At 28.2% G+C, this 17,743-nt stretch overlaps 1 protein-coding gene across 3 annotated transcripts; it reads right to left on the bottom strand.

Annotated features, from left to right (window-relative positions):
• Positions 1–1,486: 1,486 nt before the first annotated feature.
• LOC103569739 (signal peptide, CUB and EGF-like domain-containing protein 3) lies at positions 1,487–17,731 on the bottom strand. Of its 3 annotated transcripts, XM_053739330.1 has the most exons (14): positions 17,505–17,731; positions 9,544–9,628; positions 9,063–9,193; positions 8,561–8,978; positions 8,232–8,491; positions 8,023–8,145; positions 7,434–7,691; positions 7,182–7,355; positions 6,245–6,370; positions 5,244–5,471; positions 4,542–4,781; positions 4,257–4,369; positions 2,957–3,094; positions 1,487–2,823 (listed from the first exon to the last, which is right to left on the bottom strand). In XM_053739330.1, exons 1-13 carry the CDS (start codon positions 17,584–17,586, stop codon positions 2,984–2,986), a joined length of 2,349 nt encoding a protein of 782 aa, XP_053595305.1. In that variant the 5' UTR covers positions 17,587–17,731; the 3' UTR covers positions 1,487–2,823; positions 2,957–2,983. The 3 variants fall into 3 exon arrangements, with proteins under 3 accessions (XP_053595305.1, XP_014296231.2, XP_053595309.1); XM_014440745.2 differs by having other exon boundaries at positions 1,487–3,094; XM_053739334.1 differs by lacking the exons at positions 1,487–2,823; positions 2,957–3,094; positions 4,257–4,369; positions 4,542–4,781 and adding an exon at positions 4,788–5,168.
• Positions 17,732–17,743: the final 12 nt, after the last annotated feature.

Here is a 17,743-nt window from a genome sequence, read left to right as displayed (position 1 = left end):
ATTGAGTTCGCAAAGTTACTACGGGAGTTCAGGTGTGACAGGAACTGCGACTGTGACTGGAACTGTGACGAGAGTCGGAGCTCGGGATGGGGTTGGGGCTGGAAGTGGGAGTGGAATCGGATATGGAGGGCAAAGAGAAATTGAAAAACGTTCGCGACCCAACACGTCGAGTGGTGTGCTCACAAGAGCTTTTAAACATCTGACGCCAAAAGTTAACTCAAGACCGCGCTCATCGGGCGGCGGATTCGCTTGGGAAGTTCCTGATATCTCAGGTAAAGTATGGTCGGATGATAATTCTCAAGAGAATAAAAATGAAAGTAAAACTCCTACAACTCCGACGCGGATGAGAAGACCGAGATCCGCGAACCCGCAGATTTATCGAAAGAAATCAGACCCCGTGCTGCCGGTCCTTGAGAGCATTATTGATTTGACTTTTGACATGACGGCTGACATGCTGGATCCGTTTAGTGCCGACTGTCAGGCCAAAGGGGAAGACAAAAATCCCCCGTTGGAGCTAAAACATTCTGTCAGTGATAATTTAAATGGGGATGACAGTGGGGGTAAAGGTAAAATTAAAAATAATAAGAGTAAAGTCGGGAAATCGGTCAGTAGAAAAATTAAACCTGATAAATTAGTAAGTCAAGATAATTTGTCACAGAAGAAACCTTTTTTGAGATCAAGATCTGGAAAATATTCAGTATTGAAAGTTACTAAATTCAAAAGTAAAAAATAGTTCAATTTTAATAAAATTTTTAAAAACTTGAACCGATTTTTTTTTGCATAAAATCTTTAAACGCTCGATACGACTAAACTATCAGTGCTACAAAAAAAAATTTCAATAGTTTTTTGTTGGAAATTTTATGCTCTACAAAAAAGGTCCTGAGCAAAATTACCCTCAGTCCATCAGTTAAAAAGTTATCATCAAACAATGTGTCCGAAATGCATATTGACTTTGATTGTCTATTAAAACTTTAACCTGCAACTGCAAAACTAATAACCCCACGGCGATTTGATATGAGGACGCCCACTCTTGTATTTTTTGCAACTCAGTCTTATTTCATATATATTTATATTTATGGGTTATTTTATTTTCTCTAGAGGAAAGGATTTTTTTTCATATATATATAATTTTATTTATAAGTAATAAATGATCGCCGGACCAGTGATATTAATGCTGTCGAGAGTCCAAAAAAAGTAAGAGATAAAAATAGAAAGACGAAATCGAGAGCAATAACCACACGAGTACTCAAGTCTATTTTTTTGCTGACGTATTTTTTTTGTGGACGTCAACGAATTATTGGATTACATGTGTGGGCGAGGAAATTCAATTGAGCTACAAAATTTTTTTTTTTTTTTTTGACCAAGAATCTATTTTATTTTTATTTTAAAATTTTTTTTACATACTTATTTATAAAGCATTTCATATTTTAAATACTCTAAAATCTATAACTATTATTATTTGTTAATAAATATTAATTACAATATAAATAAATAAATGACAGTTAATTACAATGAATAAAAATAAAAAAAATGAAACGGAATTCGGGATTCGATACTCGAAATTTCCATTTGGACGTCGGTTAATAATTGATGCTGAGAATCAGTCAATCGAATGACGTTAATACTGTCAGAGTTTCCTAATTAACGAAATAGCTTCGCTAATTACCAATTAGCTCATTCAGGCTGTCTAGTACATTGAAGACTAAGTACCGAGTATTCTAACTCATTCGCTTCGTTTTTATTTTTTAATTAAAAATAAAAAATTTAATATATTTCTTCAGATTTCCTCGGCTGCAATCTTCCATCTCGAGCGACATGAGATAAAATAATTAGCGAGCAATAAAATAATTACTGCAGCAATTAAAAATATAAAAGTCGATGGTAAATTGAAGAGCGAAAAGAACGAGACGGAACATGACAATTATTTTTTATTTATCGTTCGTTCGTTTGCTCATTCATTCATTCATTCATTTTTCTTCTCTTGTGTCAATTTTACTTATATTTTACTACAATCTATCGGATGTCGAGCTTGAATTTAATCAATTACACCTGTTGCTAATTGCGTTCTGTGATCGCTGATACCGCAGATTAATTCGTGATTAATTTCTCGCTCGACAGGACAGAGTGTTACGTCTATATCACGTGTTTAGGTAAGCAATATTCTGCCTTACAATTTATTATTTTTAAATATTCAAAAATTTTAATTTTCTTTGTCAAATTTTTTTGTTGCAAAAAATCTCTGCATTAAAAATTAATGGTTATGGTGAAATTTCACCGCTGAAAATTATTTTACTATTGTTTAAAATTGAAAATTATTTTTTCAAACTGAAAAAGTTACATTTCAATATTTGGCAAATAATTAAATATTTATATGAAAAAGTTGATAGCAAGTATTCAAAGTATCGTGAAAAATTTTCAAATTTTTCTTTCGACAATGAAAACTTTTCAGTTGTAACAATTTTTTGAAAATCTCCAAATCCCAAAAATCGAAAAATTTTTAAATGAGAAAAAAAAATTGTCAGTTTTTTAAGACCGCCTTCATAGATATGAATATATATTGAAAGTAAAATTCAATTTTTTGTAATTGTAATTTATCACAATTATTTTTCACGTATTCGAGATTCCAGAAAATAAAAAAAAATTTTTTTGATACTTCTACTTTACAATCTCGGAAATTTAAATTTAACTACAAATATAAAAATAAAAATTTTTCTAACAATTCGAAATTTGGCTTCGCATGAATATTAAATGTCTGCTGACCTAAACTCCCATTAAAAAATTTTGAAACTGATCCTACTAATCCTCTGGGTCAAAATCACTGGACTATAAAAAAAAAAAATTTCAACCCTCAATTATCGTAACCAAGTTACCACCATACTTATTAGACTAACACATTTATTATCTTAAAAGGTAAGTAAGCGAGCCATTTACCTCACTATTAATTAAATTTCCTTACCATTAAAAAAAAAAAAAAAGAAATAATTTAATCTTCGTTAATAATAACAGTAAAGGTGCAATTAGATGACCAAGTATCCTCGTCAATTGGCTTGTAAGTGGTATTCCAGTCGACATCAAAGGACCTTTCATCAAGACTCTGCGGGCATTAGAGAAATGCTCATTAATTTCCGACATCTATTGCCCGATATACCTATACATTCATATATATCTTATCAAATAATTTATGGATATATATCACGACAACACAAATGCCATTCTAGTTAACGAAAGCATTATTAAATAACTCCGTCAGCAAATTATCGATCTGAACATTCATTTTCATAAACATAAATTACTATGAATAGCTAAGTATATATAAATATATTAGGGCCGTCATTTTAAGGCCTTTTTTTCAACGCACTATATTTCCAGGTAGGTAAAATAAGATGTCTTTTAAAAAATGAGCTCTTCATATATTTAGAGGTCGCGTATCGCGATTTTTTATTTCCCATTTAAACATGGGAAAAGAAAACTTTTATACCTCGGCAGTGGCATGTTGTAAAAATAAGTTTAGGGCATATTCTTATAGGGAATTTAATGCTCTACAAAAAAAGTCTCTTATCATTTTTTGATAAATCCATGTATTCAAAAGTTATTGGAGCTTGAAGGAAATTTTTAGAAAATTTCAAGTTCTTTTTACTTTTACGCCGAAACTATCAGACTTATCACAAAATATCATAAGGTCTTTTTTGTAGACAATTTCATTCCCTACAAATTGTCTCTAGTAAAGTTTTTCTAAATTCCGCATTGTTTCCTAGTTATTTGAATTTTAATGTCAAGCTCTTGAAATCAGTACACTACTTTTTTTCAAAAGCTTGACAGATGATAAAAATAATTATAATGCTCATAAATATTTTTGATAAGCGATAAAAAATTTCATTAGTGGTCAGCTAAATAAAAGTGACATTTCTTACTTTATAAGTAAAAAAAGTTTCTTTATCTCATTGACGATAATTTCGTAATTTAAACGAAATATAATTTTTTTCTGTTTTGTAAATTTAAAAACACTCATACTCACATCCTAATATTCTGCTTCGAGTTAATTTACTTTCATGTATACCATTTTTTATAGTGCATACCTTACAATAAAGAAAGTTTTTTTGATGTCGATAAAAGTGACATTCTTAGTCTATAGTCTATTTTATTTTTACATTTAAATTATCGCTTGTAATTTCCGTTACATAAATTATTTTTTTTTTTTTTTCATTATCAATATTAATTTCCGTGGTAGTAAATATGAAATACAAAATATACTTTACCTCATTATTAATATAAGTGATTTCAATACTATCAGCAAATACTTCTTTACTCCATTTAATTAGTGGACTATTATTATTATTTGGACAATTGTAAATTTTTGGAGACTCGCCGTCTTAAATAATAAAATATTTAAATTTAGTAATTGTTTAAAATTAATTTGAGAGAGAGAAAGTGAAATTTTAAACGGTTTAAAATCAAGTTGACCTGAATTCTATAGAGATGGAATGTTTTAATTGAATGTTTAATTAATAGATATTACCAAAGTTCATTACGCAAAGTTGTACCTTTGATATTAGTGTGGATTGTGCAGTTTAATTGCTTATTAATTGACGTTGAACTTGAAGATGGAGATGACGGATTTTTGAAGAAAATAATCTTGTGGAGTCCGCGGTCCAAATTTACCGACAAACGCATACGCCGCTGCTCCAATGGCTTTAATTGTTGAGTCAATACAATACTTGTCGTTGGTTTGTTTATTTTTAGGAAAATTTCCTCTTCTATTATTCTTATGTCCGTCGGACATCCTAAATTTTTTTTTATCATTATTTATGAACAATTTTTTTTTTTTATACTTTGTGAATATGTTGGATATTAAAAACTAAGACCCTTAATATTTTCCGCTGCTTCGTTCAATTAATTTCCGAGCAAAAAAAAATTTTCACAACTGACTGCGCCAATTTGGCTAAAAATTTAATAAATTTTTTCAGCATCAAAGGCTAAAAAAAAAATTGATGGCTGTATAATTCTATAAAGTAAAAAAATAAAAAATTAAATACTAGAAAAATTTTCAACTTTCGTTTTTTACTTCCGGATATACGCTGTCGTTGCCGGCCTTCTTTACTTGATTAGTGGGTGATAATTATTGAAAAAAAATGTCTAGGTGTTCAGTAGTTTTTTTCGTAAATGAGTAACTAAAAAAAGGGGGTGGTTGGGTGGACGATAATTGAATGAAGTAGTTTGCAGTGTAGTGAGAAATAGATGCTTACTTGTGCACTGGCCGGTTTTAATGCCGTCCCAGTTTCCATTTTCACGACACGTGAGCTCGTATTCTCCGAGGATATAATACCCTGGTGGACATCTCAAGGAGCATTTAGTACCGGGAAGATTATTAAGTGCTTTGTTTGCTGACCACACACTACGGGATGACTGACGCGAGCAGATTAATGTGCCCCTTTTTGGTACATCCAAAGACGAACATGAAACTTCATTTATATCTTAAAAAAAAAAGTCAACACTTGATTTTCTCAGGTCTATTAAATTTTCATTGGCAATAAAATTACAGTTTTTAGACTTTATATTTATGAAATTTATATTTTTTTCGTGATACTTGAGTAAAAAAAATTTTTTATAGCTACGTAGTGATAATTTTATCTGAACTTTATTTTCGATCTTAAATTAACTTTTTTTTATTTCAAATTTTATCTGCAATTTGTCCGTTTTACTGATCGATAAAACAAAGAACGGACTTTGATAAAAAAATTATCACAACTCAGCGAGAAATAATAGTACGACATGAAAAACTCATTTCACAGTTTAAGCTCTAGCTTTAAATTTTAATCAGCAGATTTTACCAAAAAAATTTTAATAAAAAAAAAAAAATAAATAATTAGGTTTTTTTTTCAATACGCCAATTTGAATAAAAGCTACTGCGTTTTGAATTTTATTTATTCAGCAGGGACATAAACAATTTATTTAAAAATTTTTTTGATGAAAAAATAATAAATTAAAATTTTCGGTTGACTGAAAATTCAAAACGGAGTTTTTTTATTTAAATAAAATCCGTAATCGCTCTGAATAAAATCCAAATTTTTTACAGTTAATAAATTTAACGGACACAATGAAGTTATAAAATAATGAAAGTGGTATTTAATTATTTGGTACATGAGCTAGAGTAAAGAGTGTATTTGAAAGACAATCTGTTAAATAGAGTTATTACCGAAACTCAATTAAAATAATTTGTGAAGGTAATAACCTGTCGTCCACTTACCCGTGCAAGATTTTCCATCAGGCGATAAAATCCTTTCATCACCGTTGCAGGCGCAAAAATAACTACCATTTGTGTTTTCACACACCTCGCTGCACCCTCCGTTGTTATCCTCGCACTCGTTTACATCTAAACAAAAGATTTAAGCGTTAATTAAATTTTTTCACCCAAGCTCGTTTACATCTAAACAAAAGCTTTAACGTTAATTTCATTTTTCATTTACATCCTATACATTTTATTTTATTTTATTCCGCCGGACTAAAAAATTAAAAGCCTTTATTTTATTTTTATTTATTTGTTTTGTTATTTAGAGAGCTTTCAATTGAATCCCTTTCAATACAAACTGTTACTGTCACTGTAATCGCTGGTAGACTCGCGAACGAAAAAGAATAAAGTTAAATAAAATAAAAAGTGATTTTTCTGACAAAGCTTTTTCCACACAACTGATTTTTCTTCCCCATTATTACATTCGACGCTTAGTCCTCTAACCATCAGCTACAATAATCTTTCTTCAATTTCTTTCAACAAAACTCTATACTCTCTATTATTACATCATAAATCATTTCTTGTTGTGGGAAAATTTATTTCATTTTTTTTTTTTCTAATAAATAGATAATAAATATCGATCTATTGTGAGAATTTCAAATTTATTTATAATTAAATTACACTACAAAAAATTTTCAAAATGGCTCCCAAAAAAAAAAATCAATATAAATCCCATGATGCCTAATTTACCCCATGATGTCTGTATTATTTTATCTGCAATTAAAAAAATTTTGAGATCCATTTTACCCCTACCGCATGAAAAATTTTTGTACCCTGATAAAAAATCAAAATTAAAATAAAAAATAAAAAATTGTCATAATTTTGATTTAATATAAATATTTTACTACTGACCTGCGCAAAAAAAAATAAAAATAAAATAAACAAATAAATTTACCAACACAAGTTGATCTTGTCGACGGGTGATATCCTTTAGGACATGAATCAATTTTATCGTCAGGCTGATCATTAACCAGACCCTGCTCAACACAATGGTAAGAACCCGGGGTGTTAACACACCCGAACTTGCAAACTTCATTCTGCAAATCTGGGACAGCGCACTCGTCAATATCTGCAACAAATATTCCCGTCTTTGTCTCAATCAGAATCTAAACCGACAATTAAATTACCAGACCAATAAATAGTAAACCTTGGCAAGTTTTCCAGTCATCTTGCAACATAAATCCATCCGGACAGAGACAAAAAACACGTCCAACTGTTGAAAGACAAGTGTGAGAGCATCCTGCATTGTTTATAGCACAAGGACTTGTGTTTAGACATGTATGATTGTCAGCTGAAAGGCTCGTACCCGGTAACCCATCACACCCACACAAATATCCAGGCTCCAAGTTTTGACAGATATCTTGACACGGCCCTCGTCCATTATTCTCCAAGCATTCATTCACATCTTTAATAATAAATTATCTTAAATATCAGTACACGAGAAAAATCAAGAGCGAATCCGGACTTTATTTCATTCCCTCACTTGGAATTCCGGAGTTTAAAAAAAAATTCCTCTTATTTTAGGACTTTTGTAAAAATGATAAATTATAAAAAAAAAAATATTTTAAAAAATTGCACCTGTAGTTTATTAAATTTCCTACATGTGCATTTTTTTAGTTTTTGTTTTTTTGTAATTGGTCTGTTAAAAAATAAAACTCAAAAATTACTAATCGTCTGCTAACTTGAGAATCATACAATTTTCCCATAAATAATTACCCATCAGCAATTATTTTTACCTTCGCATCTAGACTTGTCTTGTGCATATTTCATCCCCTTTGGACACTCGCATCGATAGCTGCCCGGCGTGTTTACACATTTATACTGACAGCCACCATTCGTGTCGCTGCATTCATTGATGTCTGAATATTTAAACAAATAAAAAACCTTTTTTAATTGGGATTTATTATTTAAAGTAAAATTAAGTTAACCTGCTTTTTTTGCATACCAATGCACTTATTGTCCTCGAGATAAAAGCCCTCGTAACAAAAACAAGTCGGTTTATTGTTAACTTGCTTGCAAATCTGATCGCAAGATGAACGAGAACATATTTCATGGTAGTTATTATTCTTGGGTGTACATGAAGGCACTGCGGCTCCAACCCATTCTCGATTTTTGCACAACAGTCGCGTTGTATTTGACGACAATACAAAACCTTCAATACACTCATAATTTGCCTCGAGATATTCCTGGTGTGGTTTCGATGACCTTTTGTTTTTGATTTAATTCATAAATTATTTATTATATATTTTATGAATTATTTATTAATTAACTTACTTAACATATTTTATTAAAGCATGAGGAACAAGTGGCGCTGGAATAAAATCACCTTGCATACATGATAAGTCGCCTTCATTTAAATTATCCATATATTCAAACAATTTTTTTTTTTTAATTAAATTATTATTATTATTATTATTATTATAATTATTGTTTAGTTGACTCTGATTAGAAATGATTGAACCCCTGGATTTAATAACTTGCTCGTGCAAATCCTTGAGCAGCTGCTGCTCGAAATTTTCATCCTCGTAATTTTTAATATCGACGGATTTGAAAATCTCCTGGTAATTTTCCCCTTTCAATTCATCTTTCATTTTCTTCCTGCCTTTTTTCAGACGACGTATTTTTCCCCGTGACTTTTTGTGACTTCTCGTTTTAGATTTTCTTTTAATGTTACCGCGCGCTGCACTTGACACTGGAAAGTTTTTTTTTTTTTTTTTAGATTTTTTAATTTACTTCAGTGAAGATAATTATAGAATACATGGATTCTAGTACTCACTTAATTTAATTGTATCATTTGTTGTTTTTATTTTTGGCGCTACTGTATAGTTTTTTATTACCAAATCTATATATTTATTTGTGTCATTTTTTAATTTTAGTTTTTTTTCATCTGATAGAATTAATTTCCAACTAAAATTTATTATTAGTGTTAATATTAATTAATTAGTAAATAATAGTAATTAACAAGTAATAAAAATAAGAGAGATAAAAAACTCTCAAGTCCGGGACATGATGGAGTGCCTCAGAAATTTTGTAAAAAATATTTTTAAGTATTTGCTGAGGTAACTCCGATGCCCCAATTTTTAAAAATAATAAAGAAAACAAAAAATAAATTTAAAAAAAAATTTATTTGTTTCTTTGAAAAATAAAAAAAAAAAGTTATAACATCAATAACAATAAAAACAAAAAAATGATAAGATACAGACACGTAATAACAATAAAACCCAAAAGTAGATAAGTATCAAAAAAATATAGTTTACGTCGGTTCATCGAAATCTTCGAGGCGCTTAAACTTTTGACTAGAAATGCTCTCGCGATCTCGGTACTTGGGCTGCTGAGTAAAACCTGTAAAATAAAAAAATGAATTTGAAGTTATTTTTATGCTACTTATTCTTAAGTGATCGCTGTTAGTAACGAGAAGCATTGAAAATAATAATAAAAAAAAAGTCTTCTGGTAGTCAAGATCCTGCTGACAACAATTCCAAAGTTTTCCTTCTTCATTTACTTGTTCTTATTTTACTTATTCTAGTTCTGGCTTCACTTCTTCCTATTCCCCTCTTTCTCCATCTTGTTCTCGGTCTTGTTCTTGGTCTCCATGTTCTCGGTCTTCTCCATCTTGCTCTCATCGTTCCTCGTACAAGTTTTCTTACATTCCGGAGTTACAAGTTTAAGTTTCTCAAGTCCGTTCGATTGAAGAGAATAGAATCTCAGTAATATAACCATTGCTTTCTATAAGGGCTGTCATGATGACGTAAAACACCTTTTATACTTAATATATATAGATATAGATATAGTTATATACTAGAGTTTATTCACTTTAGCTCTTGTTGAAGTTTAAACGGAACTTGGTATTACTCGATTTCATACGCAAGTTAATTTTCTGATGCAATGTAGATTTAAAAAAGATCCTTACGAGATTAACTGTGTCACGGTGTAATTTTATTACGTCGGTTTCCAGACAAAGATCAATATCATTAAAAAGTTTAGCAATTGCCGAAAGCTTGCCGTGAATAATAGGCGACGTCGGCGCAGGCTAAATTACAAATACTTTTTGAATTATAAAAGACACGTAATCTTTTTTTACTAACAAAGTAATATTTTTTACTCCCTTTCTTTTACTCTTTTCTTTTCTTAATGTTATTTTTTTTTTTTTAGGATTTTCTTTTTACTAACGAGGCAATTTTTCTTCTAAAACGGGTTTCCTCTTTAACACACGCCGTCCTAAGGATAAACTTTCGACGAATAGTTTTAAGCTCTGTTAAAAGCATGACTTTTTAAGCATTTTAATGCTGTAAAAAAATCTAGTGGTTAAGTTTATCCTCTTTCAGTCACCGACCTTTTTTTTTATTTCATTTGTGTCTTTTTTTACGTTACTTGACATCATTTTATTTAGTCAGGATTTACTTCAACGTAAAAATATTTTTATTTCCATTATTTATTTTAATAAGACCGACTGCTACATGAAAAAAAATTGAAAGTGGGGGTATATTTAACTTAAAAGACTTTTCTTATATTTAACTTCCGGAAAATTTGTTATTAACTGAAATAAGGGCTGGGTGAAATGGGAACCTCAGAAAAAAAAAGGTTTTTATCCTGAATAGTCTTTTTATTTTTTTTTTACTCAGATTCAAATGAAATGCGACAAATTGTCATCAAATTGTTTTTTTTGGAAAAAAATTCATGTTAGTTGAAAATATTTTTTAGAAAAATAATTATGCAAGTAAAAAATTTTGATTAATTACTTTTATCCAAAAAAAAAATAAATTCAAATTTTTGAGATCCTATTTTACCCAGTATTTTATTTTGTTTTGTTACTTTTTAGAAAACAATTTCTGAACAATTTAATAACTTGTCCATTAGCGCATGTCCGATAATTAGTTAAGATTTTACGACAATTTCGGATTAAAATTTTAATTAATTAAATTAACAAACTTATTAATTAATTTTCTGTACGTTCGTAAACTAAAATAGCTCGAAACTTATCGGATTTTAAATTTTCATAAAATTTCAAATTAAAATTATCCTATAAAATAAATTCATTTTTTAAAAAGATTATCGAAATTCTTAAAAATAAATTTTTTCCTTCAACAGCCTTCAAAAAATCTATACATTTTTTTGTAAAAAAAAAGCGCGCAATATTTTTATCAGGCTCTTGTCGTTCGGATAAAAAAAAGTAACAAATGTTTTTGGGGAGAAATAAAAAAAGTGATAGGAGCGATAGACATGTGTCTATTCGGGCAGTCAATCATGAGTAGCAGTGCTGGTAACTGTAACAGTAGTAGAGAACAGGGAGATCGGAAAACATTTGAGCTTATCGACTTATATTCTAAAATAACGAGTGCAGTGTATCGTTTACTTTAAAATTATGTTTTTCCAATATATTCTCTGGGGTTGGATAAAAAAAAAGGACAAAAGTTACCAAATTTCGCTTCAATAATTCCTTGAGTTATGGGCGCACCTCTGTCTTTTGACTAAAAATAAAAAATTAATAATGATAATAGTGAAACTAAATAAATGTGTCAGAGTTAAATAAAAAAAGGGCAGAAAAAAAAATAAATGTAATTTATCTCGAAAATAATAAAAATAATAGGTTGACAACACATAATGGAACTTTTCCATCAAGATCTTTTTTCCACATGAGAACTAAGTCGTTTATCCGTGTTTCTGTTATCTCATTGGAGCTTTTCATGCGTCTGAACATAAACTATTTTTATTTTTTATTATTTTACCAAGAATTACATTTTTCCGTCCCTTTAGTTTTTACCAAATAACTTGATAAGCGAATAAAATATTTTAAATTATTTGACAGGTAATTAAACATTTATACCTGTACACTTAGTGCATGGTTATATATTTATATGTGTTAAGATGTGGAATAAAGTATAATGTTTTATTGGAGGATCGCACTGATAGCAAGTCTCTGAGGAGGCTGCTTACAATGTCGAATAAATCGATAAACCACATGAGGCTAGTATACTGAAACACTATATACATATGGATATATAACATTTGAGAGTGGTTTTGAAACTCCACCGGAAAGATCGACACATTAGCTTTGCACAATTCAAATGTACTAAGTTAACAAATGTGGTCTATTGATTGTGTTATTTTAAACACTGACCGAAATCACTTGTTAAGTCAGCTGGATTAATTGCAAGTTAAATGTCAACTACGAAAAAAATTTTAGCGGGAAAAAAATAAAGGATTTGAAAATTTAGAAAAAAAATTATTTAAAATTGTAACTTACTCTGTGAAAAATTTCGAATGAATCCCAAGTGATTACGGATTTTATTTAAATTTTTTCACTCCCATTTGGAATTTTAATGTCTAAATAAATTCCCCTTTGAAGTGAATTTCACTCCGAGGGAATTAAATGAATAAACAGTCATCCGCTCCGCATTCAGTCCCAATTTACCCCGATAATTTTTTACAGTGTATTAATTACAACTATTTTCAATTAATATAAGATATGTTGAAGTTATTTTTACAGAATTTTTTTTTTTACACTTTTATTATTATCTTTTCGAGAGAATTCCATTTTGCCGAATCCTTACGTTAATTTTAAAATTAAAATTTCGAATTTTTTTACTATGACTTTAATTGCTATTTAATGAGAACTTTAAAAATTAGTTGACATAAAATTTTTTTTATTAAATGATAATAAATTTTTTACGTAAAATCAATTAACAATGTGAGTTTTTTTTTAGTTTAGTCAACAGAGAATTCTTTGAATTCTTGATTTTTTACGCTCAGTGGAATGTACCCTCAAAGGATACTTGAAGCTCGTTACTAATTTCGAGAAGTTATTACAGCTCTAGACCCTCCGAAAACAAACTGACAATTCATTTTAAAGCTTCTAAATCATAGGATTATATTTTCTGTACACTAGAGAATTTCACAAACTTAAATACTTTCCAAAGATTAATTAAAAATTTCAAGTATTTCAATAAAATTTTAATTTATGACACCTGACTATTTTTAAATTTTTAAAATTAATTTTCATAATCAATTTTTCATTAAGAAATTTTAATTAAGCAACAGCTGTTCTAATGATACTATATTTACATATCAGCGAAAAAAATATCTGGTTAATTTTATTATTCATTAACTTTTATTTGTTAATTAAAAATTCATTATGGATTTAAAGTTCTCTTAAAAATATTTCATTTCACGCTATCAAGTGCCATTATTAAATCTCAACGCGTTTGTATTTTTTTCTTTCAACAACAGAAATAAAAACAAACAAATAGTAAAAATAAATTATCAGTCTCTTTGCTCTTAATGGATTTAATAAACTTTAATTTTAATTGAAAAGACTTTTACCATTCAAATAAACGATCTTATCAAATTCTTTTATATACAATCAGAACAATTACGCAAACTTTTCATTTTAATTCAATAGAGACCGTCTTATAAACTTTTTTCATCCTCTTCCTCATCCTCACTCTCACCCTCAAATAAATTATACAAAAAAAAGAAGAACATTAAAGTAGAGAAATAAATTACGAGGTCATAACACGTCATGAATATTTTTTAACACCAGATATTCATAATATAGACTTCATTATTCTATTTAACGATCAATAATTTTTTTATACTCATTTTATATTAAAAATTCGCTCGTAAAATTACGTGGAAATTTTTTTTTTACTACACTGTCAGAAATTTCGGTGTAAAAATCGTTCCGGGGAATTTTACACCACCTTACAGTGTGAAATAATGGTGTAAAATTCTCTCGGTGTAAATTTTCATTCACACTTTGGGTCAAAAAATTTTTTTTGTGTAAATATTTAAATAATATTATTCTGTGAAAAATATAATATTTAATTCAGTGAAATAAATTAATTAATGATGAAATATATTATGTATATCTATTGTGTTACGTGATCTTAGTCCAGTAGGAAAGTAATTTTATTCAAGTGAGCGCTTTCAGTTGAGTTAACGACAGTACTTGTAATCCACGATTCAATCTCCGATATTTATTCTCCGGAGGTGATAACTACAACTACAACTCTATATACCTTATATACTGTTAAATATATACATATATACATATCTATATGTATATACTACTATTATATACTAGTATTCTAGTTTAGATTGTTCCGGTGGATTTAGAAATTGCCTTCGTCTTCTCGATTCCATTTTCCATCATCATTCTCTTTGAGGTTTCGGTTTAATTCTGTCATGTGTAAATGTACACAAATCTTCAATCACAATTACAAATACATAAATATAAACAACATCAACAGATTAATTTTCCTCCATATTGATATTCATATTACACCATAAAAAAAAAAATACGGAGTGGAAGTGGATTAAATCCTGAGTGAAATAAAATCCGAATCTCTCAGATAGAAAATAAACTCCTATTTACTCCGTATTCAGATTGAGTTTTTTTTTAAACTCCGAGTGACGGAGTAAGTTTGAATTTAAATAAAATTAAACCTCTCCGAATTCACTTCCGATTTTTTACAGTGCGATATTTAAAAGGATTTTAAAATGAAAAAAAATAGTTTCACTTGTGCTGGGGGTTTACTTGACGTAAAAAAATAGCTGCTGTTAATAACGATGCTGAATAACGAATAATGCACAAATAGTTGTGCATTAAATCGGTTGTTAAAATTACTGGAGTAAAGTACCAGCTGTCGTAACATTAAAACTGATGGTTTCGAAACCACATGTTCAGATATATTGTTGCTTTATCAATCACAATTACTGGTGAAAGGTGAATTTCAATAGAATTGAGTACTTTGAAATTTATGTAAAAAAAAAAAAGTTACATTTTTTTAACAAAATCGTTGCATACCCGTGAAAAATGAATCGTATGTGCCCATATATTAAACATATAAAAGAGGGAGGGGGGGGCCCGAAATTCGCATACTCATTTTTTTTTCTTAAACAGGCTTTGTTCCTCCCCTATTCATATAAGGATCATATATATGACCAATTTTCATATGTGATCACATAATTCATTTTTCAGGGGTAATATTGCCAATGTTTTTATCATTGAAGAAATTAATTAATAAGTCAGTAAATAATGGGAACTAAAAAATTTTTAAAAAAATAATCAGGACTAAAAAGTGAAAAAAATGTGTTTTGAATTTTGTAAGACAAAATTTTGAATTATTAATAAATTTCTACCTCATCTATGGGTAAAAAATAAAATTTCAATAGAAAGTATGAAGAAAGGTCTTGAAATCGTCATTGAAATGAAAATATTCAAATTTGAATACTTTTATGTTAATGATTTTTTCACCCTGCCCATTTTCCCTCACTGTATATTTAAAAAAAAATGATTTCGTTAATTAAATATTATTTTTATCGATATTTATTACTACAATATAAATTTCATATTTATATGGATATATTATAATATATTCAGTCTATAAAACGTATTCTTTGTCATTTGTGTGCTTTGACTCGTTTTTAAATTTTAATATTCAAGCAAAAACTATATATATAAATGCTCGGTTTTTATTTTATTCATATTTTTATTTTAAAATACCATATCTTTAGTTATTTTTTATTTTTCCATCGAAAAAAGTGCTTTGAGTTTATCCAAGAAAAGGCTCCAGCACAAATAAAATGTCCATTGAAATACAAATGGACTTTTTTGTATATTCAATAATGGACGAACGTTATACAGACGTTTGTCCGATACTTTAGAATTTTGAATATGTTTAAGCGAAGCTAAAGGTGCTTCTGCACCGGACATTGGTGATGCACCGCTGCACGTGTAAACTTGATATAAAGTGGTCGTTTCACGCCAAGTGCATCTCACTCTGCCTTTCCAACCCTTCTCTTATTCTTCTCCCTCTCATCCCTTATTGCGACTCTTGTCCTTCCTCAGCCCGCCCACACATTCACACACTACAGAGCGATACTCAAACTGGCCTTTTTGACTATGACCCGAGTCCATTTTAACTTTAATGACAAAGACTAAACTCACTCATTTTATTCCTCTACAATAATCCTCCGAACTTCATTAAAAACCTTTTGTTTCTTTTTTATTTTTTATATTTTTTTTCGTTAACTCAAAAATTTTTTTACTAAAAACTAAAACTAAACTATCTTTTGTTGAGTTTAATTGTCAAGTTTAAACTTTTGGAAGTTGAATCAAATTAAATGATGAACCATTCAATTCAACTTTGAAAAATTCTTTTATTTTTACACCCAATCAATTTAATTACTAGAATTACAGATAATCTATTGATACTAGACTTTCAAAATTTTTTTTTTATCAATTTTTATTTTATTAAATTTTTTTTTTTTTAATTATGCAATTTATTAATCGCAGTATTTTATTTTTTAAAATACTCAATGAAATATTTTTTTTTTATCAATTACTTAACAAAATTTATGTTTTCAAGTACTCGATAAATTGCATACTTTAAAAAAAAATTTAATCAATTTTTTTGTACCGCTTAATTGAATTATCTTAAAATTAATAGTTAATTAAATAATCACAATTAAAAAATATTGATAAATAATTTTCAATAAAAGTAATTAGCCAATTAATTTTTTAATTTACTTATAATTAAATTTTGAAACTGTAATAAATTTTAATAAATTTTCTATTAATAATTTAATTGCTAATTTAATCGAAAAATTTTTTATCATTAATTTTTTTAATTATCACCGAAATTAAATAAACAAATTCCACTATTATATAATTAATACATTTTATTTTTATCAATTATTTAATAAAAAAATATCATGACACATATTAATTAATCATAAATAATTATTTTATAAAAACTGTTGATGAGTGTAAATATAGCAGACATCAAATAAATTTAAAATTATAAATAAATACAGTAAATAATTAAAAAAAAATATTTATAAAAAATGCACTTTTTAATTTTTTAATTTTTTAAATGCCCATTTTTTCAAAATTTTATTTTATTAATTATTAACTCTATTTATTAATAATATTAAATTTGCGATACTAAAGCTCGTCTAATATTTTTTTTAAACTCAAATTACGAAAAAAAAAAAATATTTGAAAAAATTGCACTTGTAGTTTTTTAAATTTTCTACAAGTGCATTTTTTTAGTTTTTCATTTTTTGTAATTGATTTGTTGAAAAAAAAATCTGAAAATTACTAATTGTCTGCTAACTTCAAACTCATAAACAGTTGTCACGAATATTTATTTAAAAACTAATTACTCATAAATATTTAATTACTTTATAAATTAACAACTAAAAATCAACTTACCACACGTGATAGAAAAAACTAGTATAATAAACAATAATAATAAATTAATCCTCAAAATACCGAGTGGATTTTTTTTAACCATTTTATTTATTTAAACACGATTAATTATTATTTTTCATATTAATTAATTCATAATAATAATAATAATTTATATCATAATTTTTCAAGAATATATATGTAATAATATATATTAGTATATAAAGTATTCGCGAAACGTATCGCGCGGCCACTCGCGTGGC

This window comes from Microplitis demolitor, chromosome 1 (assembly GCF_026212275.2).
Source record: "Microplitis demolitor isolate Queensland-Clemson2020A chromosome 1, iyMicDemo2.1a, whole genome shotgun sequence".
Lineage (NCBI taxonomy): Eukaryota > Metazoa > Arthropoda > Insecta > Hymenoptera > Braconidae > Microplitis > Microplitis demolitor.
This window is presented reverse-complemented; position numbering and strand designations above follow the sequence as displayed.

Bases quoted from the DNA above. Each gene is read 5' to 3' on its own strand.
- LOC103569739 (XM_014440745.2), bottom strand. From the start codon at position 17,586: ATGGTTAAAAAAAATCCACTCGGTATTTTGAGGATTAATTTATTATTA. The intron at 9,629-17,504 runs GTAAGTTGATTT...TTTATTTTACAG, and splicing joins AGTTTTTTCTATCACGTGTG to GTTTTACTCAGCAGCCCAAG. The intron at 4,782-5,243 runs GTAAGCATCTAT...AAAAAAATTTAG, and splicing joins TAAAACCGGCCAGTGCACAA to GATGTCCGACGGACATAAGA.